The following is a 27,925-nucleotide window of genomic DNA, read 5'->3' as shown; positions in this document are numbered from 1 at the left end:
CTTTACCCTTTGCTCCTCCGGGTTTTCCCAGCCTGACTCGTCTCCCTTCTGCCTCCTCCTACCCATTTGCTTCCATTGAGCCTCTGACAAGATAATAACTCACCAGAAAGTGAACACATGCTCCCAAATTAATGATGTGCCACTGTCCCCCAGCTTGCTGGTGCAGCATGTTCAGAGCTCTAGGACACAGCACTTATGGCATTCCCTGGCGGAATGCTGCCCATAATGTCATTAATAAACAAGGCAGAGAGGTCCTACTCGCTGTCACAGTGTCCGAGCAGCACATCATTGCTTCTATACACCATGGTATCTTCTGAGGACCACAACTCTCATGGAGCAGTCCCGTTCCTGCTCTGAGTCTTGTGGTGTATCAGCACTCAGCAGCCACAGCATACCTTCCATGCTGCCATGTGCCCACAGCTATTCACAGAATCCCAGCCTGGTTTGGGTTGGAAGGGACCTTAAAGCTCATCCAGTTCCATAGGCAGGGACCCCTTCCACTGGAGCAGCTGCTCCAAGCCCCTGTGTCCAACCTGGCCTTGAGCACTGCCAGGGATGGGGCAGCCACAGCTTCTCTGGGCACCCTGTGCCAGCGCCTCAGCACCCTCACAGGGAACAGCTTCTGCCTAAGAGCTCATCTCAGTCTCCCCTCTAGCAGGTTCAAGCCATTCCCATTCTCCTGTCCCTACATCCCTTGTCCAAAGCCCCTCTCCAGGTTTCTTGTAGCCCCTTTAGGCACTGGAGCCTTCTCTTCTCCAGGCTAAACTCATTGCACCAGATCCCCAGCAGGGCTGTGCTATTTCCACCACTAGAGCTCCAAACCCTCAGCAAATCACCCTGCAATGGTTTTGATGCCCAAAGTCCTAAGGCTGATCCTTAGGCAGCACCATACCTCCTGCACTGCGCTGCTGCATCCTCCAGGCACCGATCCTTCCTGCCCAGGATGGGCTGGATAAGGAGAATATTTTATGGAGATAATTTTATTAAAATGTTTACAACAATGCAGATATTGACATCTGGCTTCAATCAATAGCACAATTTATTGTCCTTCAAGGTGAACATTAAGCCAAGCTGCCCATTAGTCAATATTTACCTCTAAGGTCTATAAATCTTTATACGGGCTGCAGTGGATGTTGACAGCGGGCTGATTCCAGATAAGTAAAAGGAAGAGCGTGAAACATTGTTCCTTTTGGAGGTGAAATAGTAACTAGTTAATTACAGACCCTACAGCCATTCTCAGCTATCAATTTATGGCTACTTCTGGCAATAAAAATTAACATTGTGCAGACTCCCGGCTCCGAGTGACGTGCTAAACCCAAGGGCTGTATATTTCCTATGTCACTCCCATAGTGATGGCTGTTCCAGGCCAGTTTAGAGTAACTAAGTAAACCACAGAAAGGTGCTAAGAGGGAATTGCTGGTGCCCAAGACCTGCTTCACCTCTCCTCTGTGCCACAGCACGTGGGATGATGTAGGGTGGGTGATTTAGGAGCATCACACGGGCAGCGCAGAGCTCTGTGTGCAGGGAAGGAGGTAGGGAAAGGAATGGAATCACCCTGAAGCTGAGTGCTCAAAGCAGGGGCAACACAGCCCCCAGTATGTGGGCACATAGAATCAACCAGGTTAGGCAAGACCTTTAAGATCAGCAACCTTTATTCCACTTTAACCACTAACCTGTGGCACTGAGGGCCTTGGCTACATGGTGTGTGAACACTTCCAAGGGTGGAAGTGTCCACCACTGCTCTGGGCAGCCTGTTCCAATGCCTGAGCATCCTTTGGGGAAGGAATTGTTCCTCATCTCCATCTAAACCTGCCCTGGTGCAGCTTGAGGCTGTTTCCTCTTGTTCTATCCATTGGGAGCAGCGACCAGCCCCTTTCTGGCTCCATCCTTCTGTCAGGCAGCTGTAGGGAGCAATAGGGTCCCCCCTGAGCCTTCTCTTCTCCAGACTGACCCCCCCAGGTCCCTCAGCTGTTCCCATCACACTTGGGCTCCATTGCCTTTCTCTGGCCCTGCTCCAGCACCTCAATGTCCCTTTTGTAGTGAGGGGCCCAGAACCGAGCACAGGATTAGAGATGCAGCCTCATCAGTGCCCACCACAGCAGCACAATCACTTCCCTGCATTGCCTGCTCCCAACTGCTCAATTAACAACTAAGGAACAAAGTTCAGGCGTTTCTAGAATTCCCTTCCCAAATCCGTGTTTGCTGAAGCAAATGAGAGCAGCCAGGGCAACATCCCCTCCGTGCATCCCCTCTTTCAAGTCCCCGATGCCAGCCTGCTCCAGCTGAGAGAGGCTGGGGAGAATTAACCTGCTGGAAACCATCCAGAGCAATCATTAAAGAAATGATTTTTTGAAGATTACCCTATCGACCCATGCAGGCACGGATGCTCCTCTCCTCCTCTTGGGAATGTTCCATCCCTCTACCACCGGCTCCAGTCTGCAACCCCCCTTCCAAGCATAGAACCATAGAATAGTTGGGGTTGGATGAGACCTTCAAGGTCATCTAGTCCAACCTGCCATGAGCAGGGACATCTCCAATTAGATTAGGTTGCTAAAAACCACATCCAGCCTGGCTTTGAATGTCTTTGGGCAGCCTGTGCCAGTGTTTTACCACCCTCATTGTAAAGGATTTCTTCCTTACACCCAGCCTCAATCTCCGTCTTACTTTAAACCCATCACTCTTCATCCTATCACAACAGGCCCTCCTACAAAGTCTTTCCCATCCTTCTTCTAGGCCCCTTTTAAAGGAGTGATGCCTTTAGAATCACACCACGACCAGCATACAGCAGATATGGGGTATGAACCTCTACTTCTTCATTATTCACAAGCCTTCAGAAGGACTGCAACCCCACAAACAAGCATATCAGAGGCTGCATTGTGCTTACACAGGGCCAAGTCTCTCTCTTTTTGAGGTTTCCTGATTACAAGGAAAGAAGTCTCTCCTCTTACATGTTTTTCCATGTTAATGAGCATGTTTCCATGGTTGTGTAAAGACCCAGGGGATTATGCTCTTGCTGCTGACTTTCGCACAGTGTTCAGAGCTTTGCAGTACCTTCCTCTGCTGCTCCCTCCTCATCCTCACACCCCAGGGGTGGTCACCATCCCTAATTGTGCCCAGTGCCACCAAAGAGAGAGGAAATATCACATTCTCCTTACTCATATCCTTCATTACATTGGTTTGGCAGAACTCTCCCAGTCAATGCTGCTCTGTGCCCTTGTATGCACAGGCTAAGAGGGAGAGGGATGCCTGATGCTGACCACTGCATCAAGGGTTCCTGATGCACCTCAGGCAGATGAAGGCTCAGGGATAAAGTCATAAAGTCCTTCTCCTGCAGTGGTATCAGTGTCCCCACCTGCCGTGGTTGTGCTGTCCTCATGCATGGCTATGAAGGGCTGTGGCTTCTCCTTTCAGCTTGAGTATAACAGGGAGCTGATGGTTTCACCTTGAGAGGTGTGATTTGGGGCTGCCATAAGCAGAGATGACTATAGCTGAAAACCCCATCTCTGGCTGCCTGTGATTGCAACAGACACCTTCTGAATGCAAAGCACCAACCAGGAACCACCACAGGAGCCATCATTGCTGCCAACCCTCTGCTCTTTGCTCATTTCTTCAACTTCTTGCACTATTCAGAGCTGGATCTGAGCACTGCACTGGATCTCAGCACAGGACCCACTGCTGAGACCACACTTGGGGCTCACATCTCCTACAGCAACTCCAACATTCAACTATTCAGTTAGCTCATCTAAGCAGTCAGTGGGACACACAACTGGTGCAAAACCTCCACATCGCCTGTATTCACAGCCTATAACCTATAATCACCTATAGCCAGCCAAACTGAAGCACAGGGAGCTGAAACACCATGGGCTTCCCTAGCACGACCACCCTGCTCCATACCCAGGGCCAGACCTCCAATGCAAATCCATGCCAGGGATGCCTGCCCTGTCGGCTCTCCTCAACTCTAACGGTGCAGCCGATTGAGCTGCCCATTATAGCACCATTGTAAAGAGTTTTGAGCTTAAAAGTCCTTGAAAGTTTCCCACTGTGACTCGTCAAACAAGATCTTTTTCACTTTGCCTCTATTCTCCCCCTAACAATATTTATACTCATTTCTTTTATTGAAATCTACCAGCCGCCTGTTCTATTATAACCACCTGAGTGGCAGCTCCTATTCTCCAGGAGCCTGCAGCCCATCTATTCTCCAGACAATGAGGTACAAGCAGTCTATCTTCTATTGTGCTTCCCAGCCTTTGGCTCTCAAATCTTCCATCTCAAAAAGGCAGCTCAGAGATGCCTCCATGCAAAACACAGGAATCCTGGGTTGCACAGAGGCTTCCCAGGCTTGCTGCCCTCCAGTCTCCAGGGGGATGCTGCTGTGGTACCCGTGATCCATTGGGAATGCTTTCCCCTCCATCCCCTGTGCACCACAAGTTGGCCTTAAAGATACTCTGGTTGCTGCTGGGATGTTGCATGCCTCAGACAACTTATTTGTTACCGGGAATGAAAGAGGAGCATTAAACCCTTTGTTTGCAAGAAGTAGTTCCTTGGGAAATAAAAGGATTATGGAAATTAATATTTAAAGAAACAAAACAAAACAACTCGGAGACCAGCCACCCTTGAACGAGGCTCTAATTCAGGAGGAAATGAGTCGAATCAAAAATGAGCCCTTTTATTTCAGTGCAAAGGAGAGTCAGGCTCAGGACTCACTGGAAGCAGCCATACTCAGCCTCTCCCAGTCCTTGCCTCCTCCTGGGGTGCTGGTAAGGATGCTGAGCAATAGGAAAAGGTCCAGATGGCACATCCCACCCCGTCAGGGCACATTAGCAACGCCTGCAGCTCACAAAGCACCTATGTGTGTGTTCAATTGGGTGCAAAGATGGATGTAGGGCTCACAGAGGGCTGCTTTTCTTAATGCTATCTATTTATTACCACAAGCATGGAGCACCTCGAGGTCCCTGTGCTCAGAGGTGGTGACCCTCATGGTAGCACGAGGATGGATGCTCTGATCTGCTTCATAGAACCATAGGACCAACCAGCTTGGAAAAGACCTTTAAGATCATCAAGTCCAACCCCATCACTGCCAAGGCCAACACTAACCCATGGCACTGAGGGTGTGTGACCACTTGCAGGGATGGTGCCTGCAGCCCTGCCCTGTGCAGCCTGTTCCAATGCACCCTTTGGGGAAGAAATTGTTCCTCAGCTCCATCTAAACCTGCCCTGGTGCAGCTTGAGGCCGTTTCCTCTTGTCCCATCCCTTGTTCCTTGGGAGCAGAGCCCAGCCCCTCCTGGCTCCATCCTCCTGTCAGGCACTTGTAGGGAGCGATAAGGTCCCCCCTGAGCCTTCTCTTCTCCAGGCTAAACAGACTAATTCCATGCAGCATCTCTGCCTCCTTGCAGGAACCCATGCCAAGGGTACATAAACGCCAAGCATCAAGCCAAGCTCTCTCCAGAGACTTCCTGATGAGACAGCACCTCCCAGCATCTCTGTGCTCCCACTGGAGCATCAAAGGTGCTCTCGGGACACCGAAGCCTAAAGCCAGACCCTAACAAGCCACCCAACAAGGATTCCTTTCTCCTTTCACCCCTTCCTTTTTAATTCCTCCTTGTGCTTTCTTCCCCGTTGCCACTTGCAAGGTGAGAAAGGACAACGTTGCCGGAATGAAAGATTCTCCTGCGTGCCCTCTCCCAGCAGCGGCCCTAATTCATTTTTCATGGCCCCTTGCAGTGACAAAAGCCGCTGCTTCTCTCTTGTAAGCGTGAGGCATGCAATAAGTCAAAGCTGATGTGCATTTTCCCCCTGGGTGCCAAAGCTGTGCTTTTGATTTAATTTCTCCTGTTGTTTGGCGCTCAGCCTTTGCCGGTGAGTTCCTTTGGAGAGGAGGCAAGGTAGGGCCCCATCTGTGTGGAGGGGCTGCCTGACAGATGGGGTACAGTGGGTAGTGTTTAAGTAATTTGCTGCAATGATACCAAGATGCTGGAGAGTGACAGATGCTGCCGGAGAAAATCGCTCAGACAAACAGGAGCATCCTGTTTGCAGGAGCGCTGCTCCTCGATTAAATCCTGTTGCAACTTGGTTTTCCTGGAGCCCATCCCGCTGCTGGCAGCTTCCTCGCTGTCTCTCGGAGAAGCTGCGCTGCACAAGGCTTGGCAAGGAGAAAAGTGGCTCAGGAGAACATCAAGAAAGCAGAGAATTCCAGACTGGGTTGGGATGGAAGGGACCTTAAAGCTCATCCAGTTCCAAGCCCCCACCATGGACAGACACACCTTCCACTGGAGCAGCTGCTCCAAGCTCCATCCAACCTGGCCTTGAGCACTGCCAGGGATGGGGCAGCCACAGCTGCTCTGGGCACCCTGTGCCAGTGCCTCAGCACCCTCACAGCAAAGAGCTTCTGCCTTAGATCCAACCTGAACTTCCCCTGTTTCAGTCTGAACCCATCACCCCTTGTCCTATCACTACAGTCCCTGATGCAGAGCCCCTCTTCAGCATCCTTGTAGCCTACTTCAGACACTGGAAGCTGAGGTCCCCATGCAGCTTCTCTTCTCCAGGCTGAACAGCCCCAATGTTCTCAGCCTGGCTCCATACAGGAGCTGCTCCAGCTCTGGGCATCCTCGTGGCCTCCTCTGGCCTTGCTCCAACAGCTCCATGTCCTTCTGATGTTGGGGACACCAGAACTGCAGCCAGTGCTGCAAGTGGGGTCTCACCAGAGCAGAGGGGCAGGATCACCTCCTTTGACCTGCTACTCACACTGCAGACTCTTTTGGTACTCCTGCCTTCTGCATGCAGGAGGCTACAAAGCACCTTAAACAATGTCTCCCCAGCTATGAGCTCCACACATCCTCTATCAACCACACATCCCTAGATGCAAGACAGAACATTCCATCCCCTGCCAAACTCCAGGCATCCCGTTTTCCTCTGGATTTATCAGAAAAACAACTGCTGGTGGCCAGGACCGTAGGGACCCTCTGGCTGCAAATTTAAACCCAAAGGCTTTCTCTGTAGGACAAGCTCTTAAGAAGCAATTGCAATCCCAAGCGTTACATGGCTGTAACCTCAGTTAAGCTGCATTTCAGCCGCATTAAGAAAATATCCCGCGGATGGGAAGCAAGTGGCATAATGGCATTAGAGGGAAAAAAAGAGGCATCAAGTACCAGCTAAATCCATCCCCAGCGCTGCCAAGAAGCCATGGGGAGATGGGAAACTTTCCCTTCTCCCTGTGTATCCCTACAGGTGGCTGCCACTGCCACATCTTTCTGCAAATAGGGAATCTTTTCCTCCCCTCCTCTTCCCCATGGGACCCCCTGGTCCCTCTTCACCCCCTTTTCCCTCTGCCTCACAGCAGGGTGAGACTCGCTCTTGCCTCTCCATCATCTTTAGCCCCTCTTTATTTTTGCAGCCACGCTATTTTCCAGCCCAATGGCCTTGCTCTGTCCCTCGTGGTTTATGGCACTGATGTCTCCATTTCTGAGGAGCATCAGTGAGAGGCATTGCTTTGCAAGGAAAAATCCATATTAAGTAACAGCAGTGTTTCACAGGAAGGGGAAAAAACCCCGGGCTACGGCATTGCTCTGGCTTTAAATTATACTGTAGGAGAATAAAACTACAACAGAGGAAGACAGAGAGAGCAGGAGGAAAAAGAATTGCCATTGTTTTACCAAGCAGATGGGAAAGTTCAGGGGATCACAAAAAGACTATCATTATCTTGACTTGACCGAGAGAAAATGGGAAAGGAAGAGGCATTTTTTTCCCCTTGCAGTGAGGAATGCTGTGGCTGAAGTCATTTCAGCAAAGAATTGGAAGGCAACAGTGCCCTTGGCTCTGGGCAGCACCCGAATTATCCCCACGGCCTAGGCAATCCATTGGGATTTGGCTTTTTGTCCCCTTTTCTCTAGTGATGCTGTCCTGTGTACCGCTATGGTAAAGATGGGTGCATGGAGTGGTACCCAGGGCGCGCATCCCTGCCTGCCTCCAGCTGCTCCTCCAGATGTGCCCCTGCCAGTGGTGCTGCAGCTCCGTGCCCATGGCTACCCAGAATCCTGCTACCCTGCCCCAGAGAGACCACTGAATTTGCTACAAACCATGAAAGAATACTCAAAATACACACCAAATCTTCCTACTTCTCCTACTTCCACATAACCATGGTCCTCCCCCCCCAGATTCATGTGTCAAGCCCTTCTTCTGCATGTGCAACGGTGCCTGCAACTCCAGAGCGATTCACTGCTGTTCTTTAGCTCTGCACAGGGCAGGGAGCAGCTCCACATCGTGAGCACGTTTCAGCTCCTTGCCCTTACAAGCACAGCAGCGCTCCTCAGCCTCACCAGGGACAAGGAAATTCTCTTTCTACCCATGTTGAGGCTCGAGGAAGGGCACAACCCCAAAGCTCACAGCACTGACCGAGCACAGACACCAACAACTGATCAAGCACAGCAGATGCTGCTGTAACATCTTCCCTGCCAAGCAGCAAGGATATGGGACAGGGAAAAGAGGAGGTAGAGCACAGCTCTGCTCCATCAGAGCATCCTTTGCCCGCTGCATCCCTTCTTACAACCACTCTTCAACTTTCCTTCCCTCTATGGTTTCTTTCTCTCCTCCTTCTTTCCCTCTCTCCACCTTCCCTCAGTCCCTACACTTCACCTTGTCCCCATTCCTTCTCTGCACCCACATCTCTCCCAGGCCCAAAGGACACGGAGAGGGTCTGTCAAACTGCCCTGCTTAATCCTGCCTCCTCGGGCACTTAATATTCACGACAGAGAACAACATTTCATGGCGAATTGGACACACATTCAACTGGAAATGGACATTTTATGACTCTTCTCACTCCGCGCTGCAGATTACACCAGCTGAGAAAACATGGAAGCAAATGAACAACCTGTGAACTGTAAAGTACATTAATAATGAAATCACAGCCCGGGAAATGAAGGCTTTATTCTGTTTATATTCTGCTCCATTAATAGAGAGTGCTCTCTCTAGCTCCACCCCATTAGCTGGCAATCTGCACAGAGTGCAAGGACAGCAGAAGAAGGGTGGCAGGGAGCAGAAGCCTCCTTCCCACATGGACAACCTTTGCAAGGGCAGGAGTTTGGCTCAAAGCATCTCCTTGTGCTATATCCACCAATGGATGGTGCATCAGAAGGCAGGGATGCCTTTGGCCTTGGTGTCCTGCCCTGTGCAAGCTCAGCGAGCAGAGGAGACTTTACAAAGGAGGGAAGGGAGTAAATGGCGATGCCAGGAAAAAGGCACAGATTTGGAGGGGAATCAGCTCCAACAACACTAGAAACCCCCCAGCAAGGCACTGGCATTGGGAAAACCATCCACATGCAGAGCTCCCCCCTGCACTGCTCACTCCCTTCACCTGCATGTTGGTTTGAGCATTGCAACCACCTCTCCGAGCATCCTTCCCACTCCTCATCACAGCATCCATCTCTCCAGGGATGGAGGTACCACTGTTGCGCACCCACAGCCCCGAGGCCACACCGATGGCCATGGAGGAGTGACAGACGACCGAGTCAGGCTCTTTCCTCCCCAAACCCCACTGCAGCAGCTTATGCAAAGCACATCACAGGGAGCTAAAAGGAGCCGGAGCAGAGTTTTCTATAGCAGAAGCGACCTGGTGTTGACAGAATGGGGACGCGTTTTCACAGCTCAGGTTTTTATAATAATACCTCAGGGGAGTCGCTGGGGAAGTTTGGCCCAAATATAATTAGTTTGCAGAGCTATTAGGAGCTGATAAAAGGTTTTAATTTGTGTGGAGATCTCTGGAATCTCAGACACTCCCGTGCTCTTCCTCACGCCAGCCAAATGAAAGGCAAGTCCCAAGCAGGGAGTGAGACGCCAGCACAAAGCCACACGTTTACCAGGGAAAAAGGGAGCTGTGTTCAGTGCTGATAGAAGAGAGGCTCGTTGGGTTTTGTTCACCTCATCCCACCACACCAAAGGAATAACTAACATCCAAGGCAAGGTGCTGCTGGGGATGGAGAAGGGATGCTGGCTTGGGAAATGCTGCTAGTGGTGTGAAAAACACTGTCTCTGCAAAGAACTAGAGCATGGGATGTGAGGATTGAGGGTGGCGAGGGTGTTATTCCGGGAAATGGGAATGAATAGAAACTTCCCTGCTTCCTTAAGCTGGTCCCACCACTGCTTCGTGCACAAGGGCTCACAAGATTCTTGTGCAAATGGGTGGACTTAGGTGCAAGAAAATCAATCATAATCTGGTTTGGGTTGTAATAAACCTTAAATTCACCTTCCACTAGACCCACCCAACCTGGCTTTAAACACTTCCATGGTTTTATACGGGTACCACCTTCCTTGCATTTAGCATGGCAGTGGCACAAGGGCCCTTTGCAATACACCACAGTGGGTCTCACCTTCCCAGAACATGTAGCCAGTGACTGATGGGATAAGCCAAAGGATAAAACCTGAGGGTGCAGGCAGCTTTTACCCCTCACCCCCCCCCCCCCCTCCCCAGTGACCCTAACTCCAATCCTAACCCTGTTGTACAGTGACCGGCTGCTCCACAAAAGCAAGCATCCCACCCGAATCCCCAGGCTGTGATAAGGAGTGGAGCACGCTCTGCCTCAGGCAAGGAGGGAATGTGTGACATTGCAAAGCTATGTTTAGGGAATATGCTGAAGCCAAGAGAGTCTTTTTCCCCCCCTTTTCTTAAGGGAAAGACATTGCCTCATTTGTAGCTGGTAGGGGGCTTGTTATTTTTGTACCGAGATGCATATTTTAGAGGCAGCAATGCCAAATCTGCAAACAAATCAGCTCAGAGAGCTGATTTCCACCATGCAGGGAATCAAAACTATTACTTTTATGTATATATATACACGTACAAGTACATAATCTCCCAGTGCTTCGAGAAAGCAGAAGGCACCAGGGCGCATCAGTGGAAGGAAAATGCTAACAAGAGCATCCCACAGCCAAGCTCTTAGCACCCAGCACACAAAACATGTTCCAGTCATTCCTTGGGGAAAGCCAAACCCATGGTGCCATTCCACCGACTGCTGCAGGGCATCATCCTGCTCCTATGGGAGCTGATGGGGATGCTGGTGGCACTCAAGGGGCTAATATTCACCCTGCTCCAAGCAGGGTCCTGTTTTGGCACTTGTCTATATGCTTTGCAAGCAACCCCTGGTGATACCAGCTGCAGCTTCTCCATCACTACACACAAAACTAGTCTCCACCTCAAAGCCCTGCTTCTCCAAGAGCACTGCAACCTGTTTGTTTGCGATGCAAACACAGCCAGGCCATTGGTGACCCTATTCCCGGCCGATCCATCGGGCATGTGCTGATGGAAGCGCGTATCAAATCCGGTGGCAGATTTCCAGGTTAACAATGATTTAGTGGAGTGCACCGCAGCCAAATTAATGCTGGCTATAATGTAGTTTACCTCATTAAACAATGCACACCAAGATCCTGTCTGTTGTAAAACAATTGGTCTCTGAAGCCTAGTGTTCATCTTCCAGGGTTGCTGGGAGATAATAAATGGGTAATATTCCGGCGATAATGGTAATGGAGTCACGGCTCAGAGCTAATATTATGGCAAAGCAGTAATTATTTCAACAGTAAACAAGGGGATGGTTGAGCTGCCGACAGGATTGGAGCTGGTTGAAATGCTTCAGTTAATATAGCTCCAGTCCAGGCCTGCAACTGCCTCTTGGAAGGAGGACAAGGTTCTCTTGCACCAAAGGAGTTGTCTGAGCCTCAGTGAGATACTCAGTTACTCTGAGACGCAGGAGGGACATCACATCCCCTGTGGTGGCCAAGCCAACCTAAGCCAATACTGCAGGTCTGTGACCCATTGTATGGCTGCTGTAGGAGCACTCGCATCCCTTCCTTGAGACACAACTTGTGTTGGCTCGCACACTGTCTCAAAAGGAGATAAGAGAGAGTGCAGAAACACAAACCCCAGGATGAAGCAGAAACAGCCTTACACAAACCATCTGCTCTCTCCAAGAGCTATTTCCCTGTTAAATGGACCAGCAGAGAACACAGATTTCTGGCCTTAAGCTAATAAGGTGAGACTTGAGGCAGGGTTTTCCCACCAAAGTACATCCCTTTCCCTCTGTGCCTCCCAACTGGGCTCTAGATCTAATGTCTAATATCCTTTGCCTCCTCTCCAGAGAGAATCCTGGAAAGATGAGGACAGCAAGCAATGTGCTTCATGGCCCAGCCTCTGGGAAGGGAGGACATGTCCCCTTCCCATAGACAAGCAACAGTTCCAAGCTGGATTCTTTACTGCAGTTGCTTGTCTCCGTGTTTTAAGCCAGAGAGAATCAATATATCCAAATATACCAGCCTGTTCCCAGAGTCCCTGTGCTGCTTTGCTGCTCATGTATAGACAGATGATCTCATGAGACCTCTGCCACATCAGGCCACCAGGCCTCATCTATCTTAAGTGCATATACGAGCTGTGATTACTGCTGCGTCTGAGAGCTTCATGTCTTGAATCTATTTATCCTCCCATCGGGCTTGCAAGACAAGGGACTGCTATTGTACCTCTTGCAGGGAGGACATGGAGGGCCACAGGGGTTAAATGGAATGATCAGGGAGGATATCCGGGATGTGGCAACGTCAGGATCCTCCAAGCACCTCCCTTGTCTTGTCCCTCTGCCTTGCAGAGGCAGTGCCTATTCAGCAAATCACAGCTCAGACTCCACATGGGAGGTAGCTTCCAGCACCCAGCCTAATCCTGACATTAATGAGGGATTCTTGCTCTAAAAACCTTTCCATCAGACCTTTTATGAGTAAATACACCGTGCAGCCAAACCATAATGTTTTCCTACCCTGGCAGCCGCTGTCTTAAGCCTTACACCAGAATCCATCATCCTACAGCAATAATCAAAAAGCAATTAGACAAAAACCATGGCAGAGAAGTCCATCAGGGGTTGTTAAGGATGACGACTTGATTGCAGGCTCTGGCTTGGGAATGTCTGCATATGGCAGACTGATGCTGGCCAGACAGATGAGCCATGCACACACCTGATCTTACACCCTTTGCTCAGGACCCTGGCTCCATCATGGCAGGATAGCCACATTTGAGCCCTTGTTATTATGAGAGATGAAAACCAGCCTGATAACACAGCAATTGCCATGACAACATCAGAATTGCCCCCAAAATAAATACAAAGTCCAGTAGCTATGGAAACACCTGAGTGACCAAAACCAGACTATTGACTAGAAGACCTCTCTGCAGTTTACAGATGACATTGGCATCGTGAGGCTGCGGACCCTAAAACAGCCTTGGAAGCGAAGAGATGCTTGGCACCTGTGAGTGCAAAGCCAAATGTGTGTGGGCACACACAACACTGCCTTTCAGACCCCAGCTTCCAAGTCCTCAGCACAACCTACACCTCCTCTGGGAAGATGCTGCTGCCTTCTTGCTGGATGTTATATATAGCTACATCCTTCTCTCCCTCTTTGTCCTGCTCCCTTCCCTTCACCCTGATGAGGATGCCTCTCTTGGTTGCCATCACAATGGTCCTGGCACTGCAGGGCTGCCAAGAAGGGATGGATCTGCTCCATGGCATGCCAGAACTTGGCTTTCTATCATGGTTTTGGTGACTGTGTTTTGAAGCCCCGGTGCCTGGCAGCTCTGGTGGCAGTCACATTGCCAGCTGGAGCATCCGAACCCAGGGCAGTTAAACCTCTTCCACTGGTGTAGAAGCAGCTGTGACTACACCATATCCTCATTTTTACCCATGTCAACCCATTCAGCTGTATTACTGGGAGAAGAAAAAAGCAAGGACAGAGAGGAATGATGCAAGGGATGGAAGATGCCATGCATCTTGGTTAGACTGGCCACAAGGTCAGAAACCCCTTCTCTAGAGCAAGCATCCTGCTTTTGCTCATGGCAGGAGGATGAGGATGGGCACAGCTTCTGAGCAGGGATGGAGGCACCAACAGGGCCAGCACTGATGTGATTCACTTGCAGAAAGCTCTTGTTCAGGTTCACTCAGCTTGAGTTATCCAACAAAAACTCTCTCCTCCTCCTGGCTGTGGGGAATCTTCCAACCAAAACCAGTCTCAAACCCAGATTTAACAGTTCCCATCATACGCCAGCTACTGCAGACGCAAGTTACCAGCCCAAACTCATATTACACCAGATCCAAGCAATGCACAGGAGAGAAAACAAGCAAGTGGTCAAGGTGAGTGACTACAAAAGGGTCTTGAGTGGGCTCAGTCACCAGGGAACAGGGTTGCTCTTGGTGTAAATCTGCTGAAGGACCCGACCACACACTCCATGGGGAGCAAACACTCTTACATTGCCTTCATTTCCCACCAAGAGCTACACAGAGCTGGCAAGGAAATAATAAAGCCCTTGAACAGCCTTGCACAGAGGAGCACTCACCAGCTTAAGCACAGGGACCGGCTCCTTCAGCTCCCGCTCTGTTCGTGCTTGGTACAGACAGTGCTATCAGAGCCTCTCCCCAGTGACACCGGTGAGAGCTGTTACCCATCGGCTATGAGAACCCTTCAGTTATGCACCAGCATTCCCTTAACCAATCCTCCTCATCCCTTTTCTCCACCACTCCAAGCGGGATGGGGAAAGGCGGCGAGGGGGAACGGGAGGCGACTCGCTCCAGGCTTCCCCTGGGATGAGCAGACCTGAAATCCAGTAACGAACTATGGGTCCCTGCTTGTTCCCAGTTCTCCACATTAGACTATATCCCACTCGGGAATGGGTTATCATCTCAGCATCTGCTACAGCACCTCTGTGCACCTGCCCTGGCTCTCATTTCGGTCCCCAAACTTCCAATCCTCATCCCTGCTATGTGAGCTGAATGCAAAAAGGAGAAGTAAAGGTCCTTGGTGGCAGCTTGGCAGAGCTGGAGAGACAAACAGGAGCTGCCTATGGAGATCTGCAGCCACCAGAGTTGTCTTGGGCCACCTCTGGGCTCAGCACCCTCCATCAGCATGAGGCCAGGCTCCAGTAAATCTCTGTGATCATTTGTTCCCTTTGAGTTTTAAAAGCAGAATGCCTAATCATGGCCAAAATCAGGTAAGAGCTGCTGCTGCAAATTACACAGCTCCACAGGTAATTTCTGATTAGCTCACTCTTCCTCTCCTGGTGCATCCTCAGTTTCCATAGCAGCTAAGTCCTAAGTAAAATGGAAACATCTGGTTCAAGCGCAGGTAAAGAATCCCTGGGGGAAGAAACCTGCTGGATGGCAGCAAACATGGAAAATAGCCCTCACAAAAGACAGAGGCATTGGAAGCTGGAGCCTGGTTAGGAGAGGATGGATAGTGTGGGGGAAAAGGCAAGAAACAGCATGGGAATGAGAGAGGAGGGTCCTTGGGGAGCAGGAGGGGATACGGGAAGGAGAGCAGGGATGTGAGGGAAACAAGATGTGTGTGAAAAACAAGCAATGAGGAGGTTGAGTGAGACAAAAACACATTGACAGCGTAGACAAGGGGAAGAGGACAGAGAAGAAAAGGCTTCAAGGTAGGAACACACGGACTGCCGCAACCATAAATGCCACCTGATGGTGACAGCTACACTGACAGCAACTCCAGTGCCGTGCATAGACACCCAGGCATGGAGACGAGCACATGGATCTGCGCCCTGCATTTCATCCTTCATCCACGCACAGACCCTGACCGAAGGCCACCGTCTCGGGGACACAACCACCTAAAGCAACCAACGTGTGCACCAGGGGGGGAATATGGCTTTTACAGAGGCTGCTGTCAAGGGAATGGGCTGAGCTGCCACTGCCTCAGCTCGCTCCCTGCCTGAGCTATGGAGAGTGATGGATCTGGCCCAGCCGTTTGCTTCTGAGCAGACAAACAGCAGAAATCAATGGAGCTGCACCAAGGCACCGCAGCCATCGTCAGGCAGCTGAACAGAGAGAGCAGACACGGCCCCATCCATCACTGCTGCCGCTGTGCTGGCTCCTCCGGCTGCCGACAGCCCAGCCAGGGTGTCCCCGAGCAGAGCTTGAGGCAGACACTGGTAAAACCTCAAGGGAAACTGCCTGAGGTTGAACTCAATGGGACCGGAGCAGCACAAACCAGGCATCACCCGCTCGGTTTCTGTTGCTCCCGGCAAGAAGAAGGCAGCAAAACACAAAGCAAACACCAAAAAGCATCTGGGAACCCGGTTGGCAATAATATGGGCACACATGGGGATTGGCTTCCCTGCTGGCACACCCACACAGCTCTGCTCAGGCTTTGCATACCAATTCACAAGGCCACCAATTAATGCTTCCTGGCTTTTCCTGCTCATTTGCACTAGTTACAGCCTTCCTTTAAAGCAACAGGCGAGAATACCCCCAATACATAGGGCCAGGCGAGCACATTCAATCCCTAAACAAAATAACATCAACCTGGTACCTACAGGCAGTGCTCCACATGAGCAATACCATCAACTTCACCACCAAGATGGATGTTTCTCCACCAGAGTCATCAGATGCTGCATTAAATCCCATCTCTTTGGCGCATATCATCCTTTCTTTGCTACATGAAGCAACCAACGACACCTCCCCAGCTGCTTGCAACCAACTTTGTGCCTTTTACAGAGTATTTGTGGTAAGGTTTGGCTCTTACCTTTGGGTGAGATGTGTCTCCAGGTGATTGTTGGATCTGGCCTGCCCGTGGCTATGCAGGTGAGGCTGACATTACCGCCCTCATTGATGGAGATGTCAGAAGAGATCTCGGTGATCTTCGGAGACACTGCAATGACAAAAAGAGGGAAATGAAAATGCAACTGGTTCTGCTCCAAATCCAATCCCAAAATGTGGCTAAAGCATGTTGAGTTTCCTACCTCCCTCCACCTTGACAAGCTCTGCCCATCAGTCTCATTTGACCTGATGGGATCCCACAGGGAAAGGGGGACAGAGAAGACAAAGGCTGAAGTAGGAAGAAGCTGTAGCCAGAAGGGATTCAGTCATCATAGGGATGCTCAAGACAGCTCCTCCTTAGCACTTCTCTGTGTGTGAGATGGTACTGCTCCCATGCCCTGCTTCCAGGACTCATCCTGTCCTCTCAACCCTTTGCAGCAGAGCTGCATCCTACTGAGGAAACACCATCAATCTCTTCCAAACTCCATCAAGAGCACCCAAAACATGCCTGTGGCTTGCAGCTCTTTCTGCAGGCTCTCTTGCAACCCAAAAAGCACCAAGAATTGCTGGCTATGAAGACAAGTTCTACCGAGGAGCCTCTCATGTCCAGCACTATGCAAAGGAAGGGAAATTTAACTGGGATGAAAGCCATCCCGAACCACCAAGGACACGCAGGAGTGGGTTAGATGCAAGGGAACCAGACCCAAATTGAGGACGCATACATAGGATGGAGGGTGATGAGAAGGGGAAGGGATGAGGAGCAAGCAGGGATATGGCTGCCAAGGGAGGGATGGGGTTTCTACAGCTGTTGTTAGCAGCCTGCACCTGCACAACATAATAAAGACCATCACTTTCCTTGGATTATTATTTTCCAGGCCTTTCTCCGGAGATGAGCAGCATCAGCATCCCTTTATGCTGCTGTGCAGGAGACTCACAAATCACTTCCAAAGCATCCTGCTCCTTCCACCCTCCCTGGTCGAGCCAAGCCATTGACCTGCTTGAAGCTGCAGCCCAGACCATTGCAACACCCTTATTCCTGACTTGGATCCTGAGCACGCTTTTCCCTGTGTATCTCTGTTTGCCACATCCTTCCCGGGGCTGTGCCAAGCTGGAATGACTGCAATGGCCTTGCATGCATTGCCTCTGCTGTGCAGGTAAGTAATTTATTGATCCGTAAAGCACTCCAAGACACTCTGGAAGGGATTATGTCATGCCAGTGCTGTGCAATAAAATAAAAAATGATGGATTTTTTGTGAACATGAGGGTGATTTAGGGTTTGTAGTTGGAAGTGTAGTTAAAGTACATTTTAAGTGGAAATCAAGGTGGGTAATGAATTATTCTCTGTTTTGAAGGGCTTCTGGGAGTTCATTTTTTTGCTGCTGTGGGCACAATGGTTAATCTACTAATCATGCACTACGGATCAGATGCTCCCAGAACAGCAGGAGCTCTGGGGCAGGACAGTGGAGGGCACAAAGATGACACCCAAAGACATATTAATATGCATCAGTGTCATTAAGCCCAGTGGAAAGGGACTGCCCACGTCTCCTGGGACCACGCACCTGTATAGAGCTGGGAGATGCTCTGTCAAGAGCCAGGTAGTCCACTGAGGAGATGCAGTTAATTACAATGGTGTAATGATTGCCCTGCAAGGCTGGGATTGCTGGTCAGGAAAGCCACGTGCACTTAAAAAAGCCCAGTCTTAGTCTGGACATCAAAAGTAGACCTAGAAGGTATTACTGATGCCATTTCAGAGGTGGAAAGAGACAAGTGAAGGCACAGTGAATTGTCTGCCATCGCCTGGGAAGAAGAAATAGCTTCCAGCTGAACGTACCGACAGAACTAGAGCAATATCCATCATCATCAATGTGATGCTCGCTAAATCACAGAGGAACCTTTCTGATGTTTTTAACTACTGAAGCCACATCATCCCATTTCAGCTTGTTTTGCAGAGCTCACCGTGACTTCAAAAAGGAAATCAAGGCAGCCTTTGCACCGTGACTCTGGTGCTGCACCCACAGGGCAGGAGACAAACATCTGCAATCAAACCGGGTGACCAGATTCTAAACCATAATCAAAGCAGATTAAACTTACATTTCCCTTAATAGGAGCATTATATCCTCTTCATCATCAATACAGGAAGAGATTTAAATGTTATTCAGATGATGGAGAAGAGGAGAGGTGATTTTGGTGCTCCTCTACTGGGCAATGGGAGACTTTGCAACCCCAAGTGCAAACACAGCTCAAGCCACATATACACCAAGGAAAAAGCCCAATCTTGCTTGGGAAAAGCCAATCTGCTGCAGCCCACCTGGGATGAGATGAAGCAGGAATGGCTGGGAAGTAAAACCAGAGTGACCACATCAGCAAAACTCAAATGCAGTGTGCAGTGGTAGGATTTACCATGGCAGTTATTGCATGCTAATTAAACGCTTGAATAATTAACCCCAGGGCTATGTAAAATGCCTTTCTGGAGACTCATCAGGTAGGGGAAGGCTCTTCCCACACTAGGGAGGGAAGCCTTAATAAATAAGGGGTCAGAAGTACCTATTTAATCTTATTTAATGGTCACTCGTGCTCCCGTTCCCTCTGCATTCAAACACTTCCACCATCACTTGGCATTTCTGCAGCAGTGGGGCAGAGGAGGAATTTCTTGTGCCGAATGCAGGACGCAGATGGAGCTGTGCTCCTTTGGGAATGAATAAATAAATAAAGCTAAATAAATGCAGGCTTCCCAAGCGGGAACCCTCTCCTTGCGGGCAGGCCTTTTGTGCTCAGCATCTCTTTTGCTTACAAGTGATTAAACATGGCAGTGTTGGCCAAGCTGCTCCAGTGACACAGCACAGATTTCCCCAGGGCAGGCTGGTGTTTGATCGATCTGGCTCCTCTTTTCCTCCCCTATCCTTGCCATGATGATGGGAAAGGGCTCTGGGCTGCTCTCAGCCCTTCCAGGACATGCTCCCAGTTTGCCCAGCTGTGGTTCCTGCTCACACACATGGAGTCCCCAGGCCAGAAAGCAGCTTACTTAAATATTTAACCAAACCATATGGCACATTGCATGTTGGAGGGTGTTCAGTCAGGTGATAGATGTCTTTACGGAGCCAAGCATATGTGCTTGCCTACACAGATATATTCCCTGGCGCACAGACACCTTCCTGCCACCAGCACAGGCTATATCCCTGTTGCGTTTTCACCTCCAAACCCTCATCCCAGAGCCAGCGCTGGTGCAAAATCTCATGCATCCCATGATGATGCAGTGATGAGCACAGATCTTTACGTCCTAGGGATGCAGCAGGGCACCTATACCACCTCCTCAGCCATGGTACCCACTGTGGGACCAGTGCCTTTCACAATTACTCCTCCAACTCATTAGTGTTGGAAGGGATCTCTGGAGATCACCCAGTCCAACCCCCTGCCAAGGCAGAGCCACCTGAAGCAGGTTACATGTCCATGGTGGGTTTGAATGTCTTCAGATTAGGAGACTTCACAACCCGCTTTGGTTTGGGTTAGCAAGGACCTTAAGCTCATCCAGTTCCAAACCTCTGCCATGGGCAGGAACATCTCACATTAGAGCAGGTTGCTCCAAGGCCCTGCTTGAGGTAGCCTGTCCCAGTGCTCTTCCACCCTCAACATCAAGCAGCAATTCCTCATGTTGAGGTGAAACTTGTGTCTCTCCACCAGAGACAGGGATGGAGCCTCACCAAGCTGAGGGCCCTCAAGGAGTAATGGTGTTTTTTTGCCTTAACCACATTGTTTCTCCCCAGTTTTTGGAGCCAAACTGGGTAGAGTTTGGCAGTGCAGAAATACACGTGTGACCTTTACAGACCTGCAAGTCCCTTCTCATGCACGAGCTGAGCGGAGCAGTGCGAAGGACTCAGCCCCAGCAGCAGCCTGCAAGCGAGCCCAGCAGCTCCTCGCTTCCCCCTCATACATAACACATGCAAACCTCCATCCTCCAGCACGAGCAACATCTGCTCCAGATCAAAGGAAACAACAAAGAACAGCTATAAATGTGTCTCGGAGAAAGAAAAAGAGGGAGAGTCAGACTTGCGTTCTGCAGGCAATCTGTGATGTGCACTGCCAGCTTCCTCAACATCAGGCTGCTGCTGCTCCTGCTTTAGTAACAGCTTCTTACTGCTGTCACCTCCAGAACTCCCTGTGTTTTACAGCGTGTTGCTACCACGGGTCCTACCCCTGGGGTTTGATGATGCTACAGGTTGATGAGATGGACCCACTCTGCATTCCCCCATCCACCTCCTCCAGGTTGTAACTAGAGCAGCTTGTCTCTCTTCTAGTGGGTCAGGAGAAGGTCCAGCATCCGGCTGCTGCAGTGCCAGGCATTGTGCCTTCTCTTTCCTCTGTGTTCCAAACATTTCCATCCTTTTTAAGGGAGGCAGAGAGCAAACAGAGCTGCACTTCCATTTATCCTTCTGCCACATCAACACTGCTCAGGAGCTGGATGGGGGGGCAAGGAAGGGCAAACACAGCTTTAAAGCCTTCTCCCACCTACACTGCTTGCTCCTGTAGGCTTGTACACAACCCCTTTACATTATGAGTGCTGATCCTGCCCCTCGGAGCTGCCTCTATGTTGGGACTCCACAATGATCCCCTTCCCCACAGGCATTCCTGGAACCGAAGAGGACATTCATAACTACCTTACTAAGCAATTAATAACTAACTAATGGCAATTGCTCGTTTGAAAGCAAGGTGCAATGAGATGTGTCATACGGCACCGGGATGTGCCTAAATGATTTCCCTAGCAGGAAACAGCTCCTGTGACAGCAAAGCTCTCCCAAGCTTGGAGGACACCAAATTCTTTATGCCCATGTCTGCAGCAGGTTATACAGCACGGCAGCATGATCATTCAGAGAAGGAGACGGGAAACAAGACGTTTCCAATCATTCATTAGGAAAGGATTTGGGAACGTGGCTATAATTCACCACCGAAGCAGCAGGGTTGCTGCAGACAAACTTTATAGCTAAGTGCCAAAAAGAAGCCCAATCTGATTCCACTTACGACAGCATAAATCAAGATTCCTACTGCAGTCAACAAGGGATATGCCAGAAAAGACATGGCACGGAAGGAGAGTCAGGTCTCCATCAGAAGGACTTTTCCTGCCTTTTGGATGGGTCCAGGTTACCAATCTGGATCTAGCGTGTGCCACCCTAAGGAGCCAGGGTAGTTTGGTCCCTGCTTTCAAGGCTCTGAAGGGATCCACAACCTTTCTCCTACCACAATAAGGAAGAAACACCTAACAGCAAGCCCCACACCTTTGGGGAATCAAACAAGGCTTAGCTTAGCATCGCTGTTAATAGCAGCCTCACAGAGCAGGCAGAATTCCTGACGCAGGGACACCTGAGTTCTGCTTTCACGAGATGATTCCCAAAGGAAGCTGTGGGACTCTTCTCCCTTCTCTAAAATAGGTCTAATGATGACGGATGAAAATGAAGGAAAAAGAAAGCTGTACAAGGAAGGTTTGTGCATTGCTGCCCTTGAAGATAAGCAGCCAAAGATAGCCAGTTTGGTGGTGCAGCTCCCTGTCTAGACAGATCTCATTTTCAGCTCCACACACATGGAGCAAGGATCTTGTTTCCAGCTTCTGCACCCAAGCCGCTTGGGATTCCCCCGGGAAGCCAAGCAACGCCTCCTGAAAGCCAGAAAATGGAAGGATCTCAAAGCCTTGAGAGACCTGCTTCATCTTCCCAGCATTATTGACACCTCTGCTCAAGGCATGACAGCCTCTCACACAATGACCATCAAACCGACAGCAACCATCTCACCCTGCTCGGGACACCGTGCCCCCAGCTGCATCCCTCTTATCCCACCCGACATTGAATGGAGGCTCCCAGACCCTCTGGGAAAAGTGGGGATGAGGCAGAGAGTGTCAAGGCCACCCGAGGAAGTTGGAAGGCGCCTGGTGGTTAATACAGAGCTTGTCAAAGCCATCACCTCGAAATGCTGAATGTCTTTATTAGATTCCTTTATCTCCCCCTGAGATCGGAGGGACACGATGAGATGATTCTCAGTGGAGATGTCATCATCCAGAAACTAATTAAAGGCTGAGCTGGAAGCTGGGCCCTGCGCGCTCGGGAGAACAAAACGCATTAGCAACCCGAGTTGAGAGGAATATTACAAGTGAACTTCAGAGCAGAAAGGGCGAGCTAAGGATGTGACAATAGCTCTCCATTCCCTCCTGCTCATCCCTGACAGCAGAAGCAAGCTGCCCGGGATCAAGGCCAGGCTGGACAGAGCCTTGGGCAACATGGGATAGTGCGAGGCATCCCTGCCCATGGCAGGGGGTTGGAAGTGCATGAGCTTAAGGTCCTTTCCAACCCAAACCATTCTATGATTCTATGCCTGCACTGCTCCCTGCCTCACCTGGGCCAAACACTCGGTCTCTTTAGGTCCCATCTCTCTATCAATGCAATAACAAGTATTTCTCTTCCTTGCAGGCTTATTAAAGACAACACAGCATCTAAGATCCTGATCAAGTGCATGAGGTCAGATAGTGCTCACTCATTTACAAAACAGAAGTGTTCAAGGCCAGGTTGACTTTGAGCAACCTGTTCCAAGTGGAAGGTGTCCCTGCCCATGGCAGGTGATTAGAACCGGATGAGTTTTAAGGTCCCTTCCAACCTAAACCATTCTATGGTTCTATGATACGGTGGGGGTATCCTTATAGCCCCCCTGCCCTATCTCTCTGCCCACAAGGACTGGGCAGCACACCAAGGGCTTAGCCACTTTGCTCATCCAAAGGAACTAGGCAGGAACAAAAGAAGCTCAAACCTCCTTTCCAAAGATAAATCAGATGCTCTAATGCAGCCTGCATCTCCAATGAATATAGGGCAGGTGCCTCTGAAGTGAAGTATTAGTTAAAATGATGCTCTTTAAATTACATTTCGGCTATTTCAGGCAGACAGGTTGTGTGTGGGTTGGGATGGGGTGTTTTTTTTAAGATCTATCTTAGAGGCTTAAAAAGACACAGAGAGAAATAAATCTCCCTTCCATTAAAAACACACTCTGCTCTTGCATATTTGTTCTTATCGCCACGCTCTCTCCCCCTGACTAGAGCACAAAGTGTTTATGATTACACTTTCCACACTGACACTCATCTAACTCGAGGAGCCTGCGCCCAGGCAAGGAGGATGAGGTTTTTACTTCAAAACCCATCCAGCTCCATGGCATTAACGTGGAACCAAATGAAAGCCTCAAGTTTTGATTAAATCGAAGCCTGTTTCTATCTTCTTGGTCTACCTGTGTCCTTTTTGCCTCTCTTTATCTATTCCTCTTCCATTCCCAAGCTTCCCTATGACATCTTTGACACCCTCAGATCCCACTGCACTTGGGTGCTGTACCAGTAGAACAAGGGGTGATGGATTTAAACTGAAACAGGGGAAGTTCAAGGTGGATATAAGGAAGTTCTTCCCTGTGAGGGTGCTGAGGCGCTGGCACAGGGTGCCCAGAGCAGCTGTGGCTGCCCCATCCCTGGCAGTGCTCAAGGCCAGGTTGGACACAGGGGCTTGGAGCAAGCTGCTCTAGTGGAAGGTGTCCCTGCCATGGCAGAGGGTTGGAACTGGATGAGCTCAAGGTCCTTTCCAACACAAATCATTCCATGATTCTAAAAGCAGAGCCTTTGCCTCATGAATACACAAAGGAGGAAATGAATGTAGGCTGCATCCTCAGCCTGGAAATCATTGCTTGCAAGCTACCTTTAGGCGTCAAGTTTAGGGATGGGACAAAATGGGAAGGAAGAGGTGGATGCGGAAAGAGATGTGCAGAAGGCCGGGGTGGATGCAAACAATCTCTAACCACACAAGTGCTGTTGTATCCCTATAACCCCTTTCCGCCTGGCCTTCCTGAGCCCTTAGCATGGAGCTTAACCCTGGCCTGTATGTCCTCATGCTCCAACCAGAGCCTTTACTTCTGCTTGGGTTTCTTCCCCTGCTTCCCTTTGACTCCACTGAAAAATGAATGGATCAGACACTCAGTTATTCTCCGATTAGGTGATCCAAATGCTGCTACTTATGACCAGACCCTTTGTTCCTCTGCTTATAAAGTGGGAGGTCAGCAAGTCTCAGCAGTTCAGAATGAATTGCAGGTGAGGTGATTTATGCCGCTCTTCCTGTCCCCATGGGAACACATCTCTTCAGACAAGACTTATGAACCCATCCATTGCTGCAGCAGACGCAGCTCTGCCTTCCCAAAGATGCCCTGGTCCAATCCCTCCTCCCCTCAGTCTCTTTACACAGCCCTGCCCTTGCAGGCTCACCTCCTTGGGCTCCATGGAGTACTCCTCATCCTTCACCCTACCCAAGGCACCTTGTAGCATCCACCCTGTACCAACACCCCAATTGCTTCAAAGCCAGGGGATCAACCCAAGGCTTGAACAAAGCTGCCACGAACTAGCAGGAGAACAAATACCAACAATCCAGAGGCTGTGCAGCCATAGAATCATGGAATCAACTGAGTTGGAAAAGACCTTTGAGATCAGCAAGTCCAACCCCAGTGTGGGCATGAATAACCCCATCATCAAATCACCCTGGTGAGATAACGGGGCATCACTATCCCCACTTCACAGCTGGAGAACCAAGACCCGGAGATTAAATGGCCCAAAAGCATCCGTTTGCTTTTTAGCACTTGCTTTCCAGGCTCTGTGGAGCTAAGGAAGCCATGGAAAAGGCACCAGGAGAGCTGCCAGGACAGGTATATCCAATGGTCCACATGAGACCACTGCAGTTACAAGTTAAATTATCAGGCTGTGGAGAGCAGAGCAGGATACCCAGGTACACAGAGAGGCAATTCCCATTTCAGTACCCAATTTCAACCCAAATAGGCAGAGTTAAAAGCAAAGAAACAGAAAAAGGGACATGCACATGCCAGGAGAATGGGGACTGTTTTCCTTCTCCATTAGGATTGCTCCTTCATTTCCCATTTCTCCTAAATAAAGCTGTCTTCTTGGCCACCCTCATGCTTTTGGGAACACCAGAAAAGCCCCAGGGTCTTATTCCCCTCCAGAGCATCCTTCAGCATCCCTGTTTGTCTTCCTAACACCCAGCCTCATTGCCAGCACTGTTTATTCCTCATGTACTCCTGCTTTCCATGGCTGTTTTTACCCCTTCCTTCTATACCTCCTTTTCTTGGCATTCCATCATTTTTGGAGGCTCTTTATGCCCAGTTTCCTTTCTTTCCTCCTTCTCTTTCATTTTTCAACCCTGTGGTTCCTCCGCTTCCAAATCCTGACTGTCTTTAACTCGGCTCGAGCCTCTTAATTAAGTTACTTTCCATTATTTTTTATCTAGTCCATTTGTCTCCATCCCCCGCACCCTCCCTTGTTCTCCCTTTCCTCCCCAAGGCAGGCAGGGGCTGAAATCTTCCATTTCCATTTGGCTAACAATCACTTTGAATTTTTAACTGCTATTAAATTGGATCACACCGGTCACTGGACTGGAGTTGTCGAGCTGTGATATTTACTGGTGCCCGTCAAAGGGAAATGAAATTGTGACTGCACAAAGGGGGAGGAGATGGGGGAGCACAGATTTATTCTGCCCGCGGTACTTGCAAGCAGGCACAATCCCTTTGGATTTCGGAGCGAGTTCAAAGGAAAACCCTTAACGCTCAACCATGAATGTATTGTAATGTCTTTAATAAATCAATTATTTGTTGGCAGGAAAGTGTCACTGCATCTCCAAGCCTTGTAATCACCTTCCTTGCTGTGTTTTAAGTGCTGAAAACCCAGCGAGGAAGACGGAGAGGCAGAAGTAGCAGCAGCACAGTGCAAACACTCCTGCTTCAGCTTACAGAGATGCAAAACCACAGCAGTCCAGTGACCCCCAGCACCACAATGAGGAAATGATGGTGCCAGCACTAAAGGAGTTGAGCCTCACTCTTGCAGGTCATTTGCAAAGCAGCATCTTCCTACAGCCCCCCAAAACAACAAGTAGGTCTGAGCTTTGTGCTCCTGCCTTCGGGAGGATGCCGGTGCTTTGGTTCTGCTAAAAGAGGCTTTTTCCCACTCGAAAATGTGCTAAAAAGAAAGAGGATTTCATTACAAAGCAGCCCTGGCCAAATCCAGCCCCTCCTCCTCCTCCTCTCTCTCTGCTGACAATATCCTCCCTTCCACAACAACAATCATCTGAGCACAAACAGACAACGAAGCTTTTCAGAAAGTAATGAACTCCGGTCGGAGCCAAGGCAGGAAGGGTTTAATGTTCAGCTCAGAAAGCTTGGCGAGGCCATCAATTATATAGCCCTGCTGCTGAAGGAGCAAGGGAAAATAAAACAGCATTTCAGGCAGGCTCTGCCAAAAAAGGGGAAGATAGGGAAGGAAAACACTGCGTGAAAGATTGAATTCCATGAGCAAAGTGTTTGCGAAAGAGGAGGAGGATCAAAGGCTGCAGTTGAGAGGAGGAGGGATTACAAGGAGGGCAAACCACAAAGAAGACAGCTCTGTTGACCCCTTGTCTCAAGGCTGATCCAGGCAAGGACAGCCCTGGGTAGGGTTTGGTGATGGGGAGGGTTTGGCAGCGAAGGAGGTGCAATGAAACCTGTCATGTAGGACAGCAAAACAGCACAGGGGCTGCAACCTCCACTGTCTCAACACAGTCTTATATTAGATGCTACCAAGGCAAAGGAGAGCTGAAATGTTCTGGGCATCCCTATGTGATTGGACCAGTAATCCAGAAAGGCAAAACGAGTGTATGGGTCCACCTAGAACAAGAAGACCTCCTCTTGTCTGCACCCAGTGGGGCTCTTCCAGGGTTCCAACCTTGGTCTAAGGAACAAAGCCATCTTATTGCTGAGGAACAGGGCAGAGGAAACCCATTGCTGTCTCACACCACCAGTTTCTCAGACCCCGAACCAGACAGACCCCTAAAATCCAAACCAGGAATATGCCAAGACCACATTTTCACATCTTTTCCTAAGATCCTTGCCTTTTTGTTCTCCCCTCCCAACTTCTCTTCCCATTTCTCCGTTTCTCCATCTCTTTCTTTTCCATTGCAGCACCAGAACAGACAGGAAAAGGAGCCCACAACTCTCTCGATGGTCCAGCACAACTCCTCTGTTCCAAACCTCAACCTCTCCTTTAAAACCCAAGCAAAAAGAGTGTGGAAAACACTACGTTTACCTCCTGATTCCCCCCTTCATTCTCCCCTTGGGCTCAGTGACCCCTTTCAGCCTGTCCTTAAGCTCATGGATATCTGCTGGAGGTTTTCTAGCACGTGGAACCCACTATGGGAGATAGCAGGGTCGGGCTGGCTCTTCAGCAGCTGTTCCCTTGGCCTCTCCTTTATCTCCAGCATTGTGTTCACATCTGCTTCCCCCTCTGCCTCTTTCCCTGCCGCTGGGAGCCTGGTTTTAAATCACTGCTCAGCAC

The 27,925-nt window shown here is 49.9% G+C and overlaps 1 protein-coding gene across 2 annotated transcripts in view; it reads right to left on the bottom strand.

The window, feature by feature from the left end:
* LOC101870367 (protein CEPU-1) overlaps nucleotides 1–27,925 on the bottom strand; it is a 130,770-nt gene that overhangs the window by 11,576 nt on the left and 91,269 nt on the right. For both annotated transcript variants that reach the window (XM_034069522.1, XM_034069523.1), the window contains exon 3: nucleotides 16,541–16,666. In XM_034069522.1, coding sequence (XP_033925413.1) covers nucleotides 16,541–16,666 — 126 coding nt within the window. The remainder of the gene's footprint in view (nucleotides 1–16,540; nucleotides 16,667–27,925) is intronic.

This window comes from Melopsittacus undulatus, chromosome 15 (genome assembly GCF_012275295.1).
Source record: "Melopsittacus undulatus isolate bMelUnd1 chromosome 15, bMelUnd1.mat.Z, whole genome shotgun sequence".
NCBI classification, from domain to species: Eukaryota; Metazoa; Chordata; class Aves; order Psittaciformes; family Psittaculidae; genus Melopsittacus; species Melopsittacus undulatus.
This window is presented reverse-complemented; position numbering and strand designations above follow the sequence as displayed.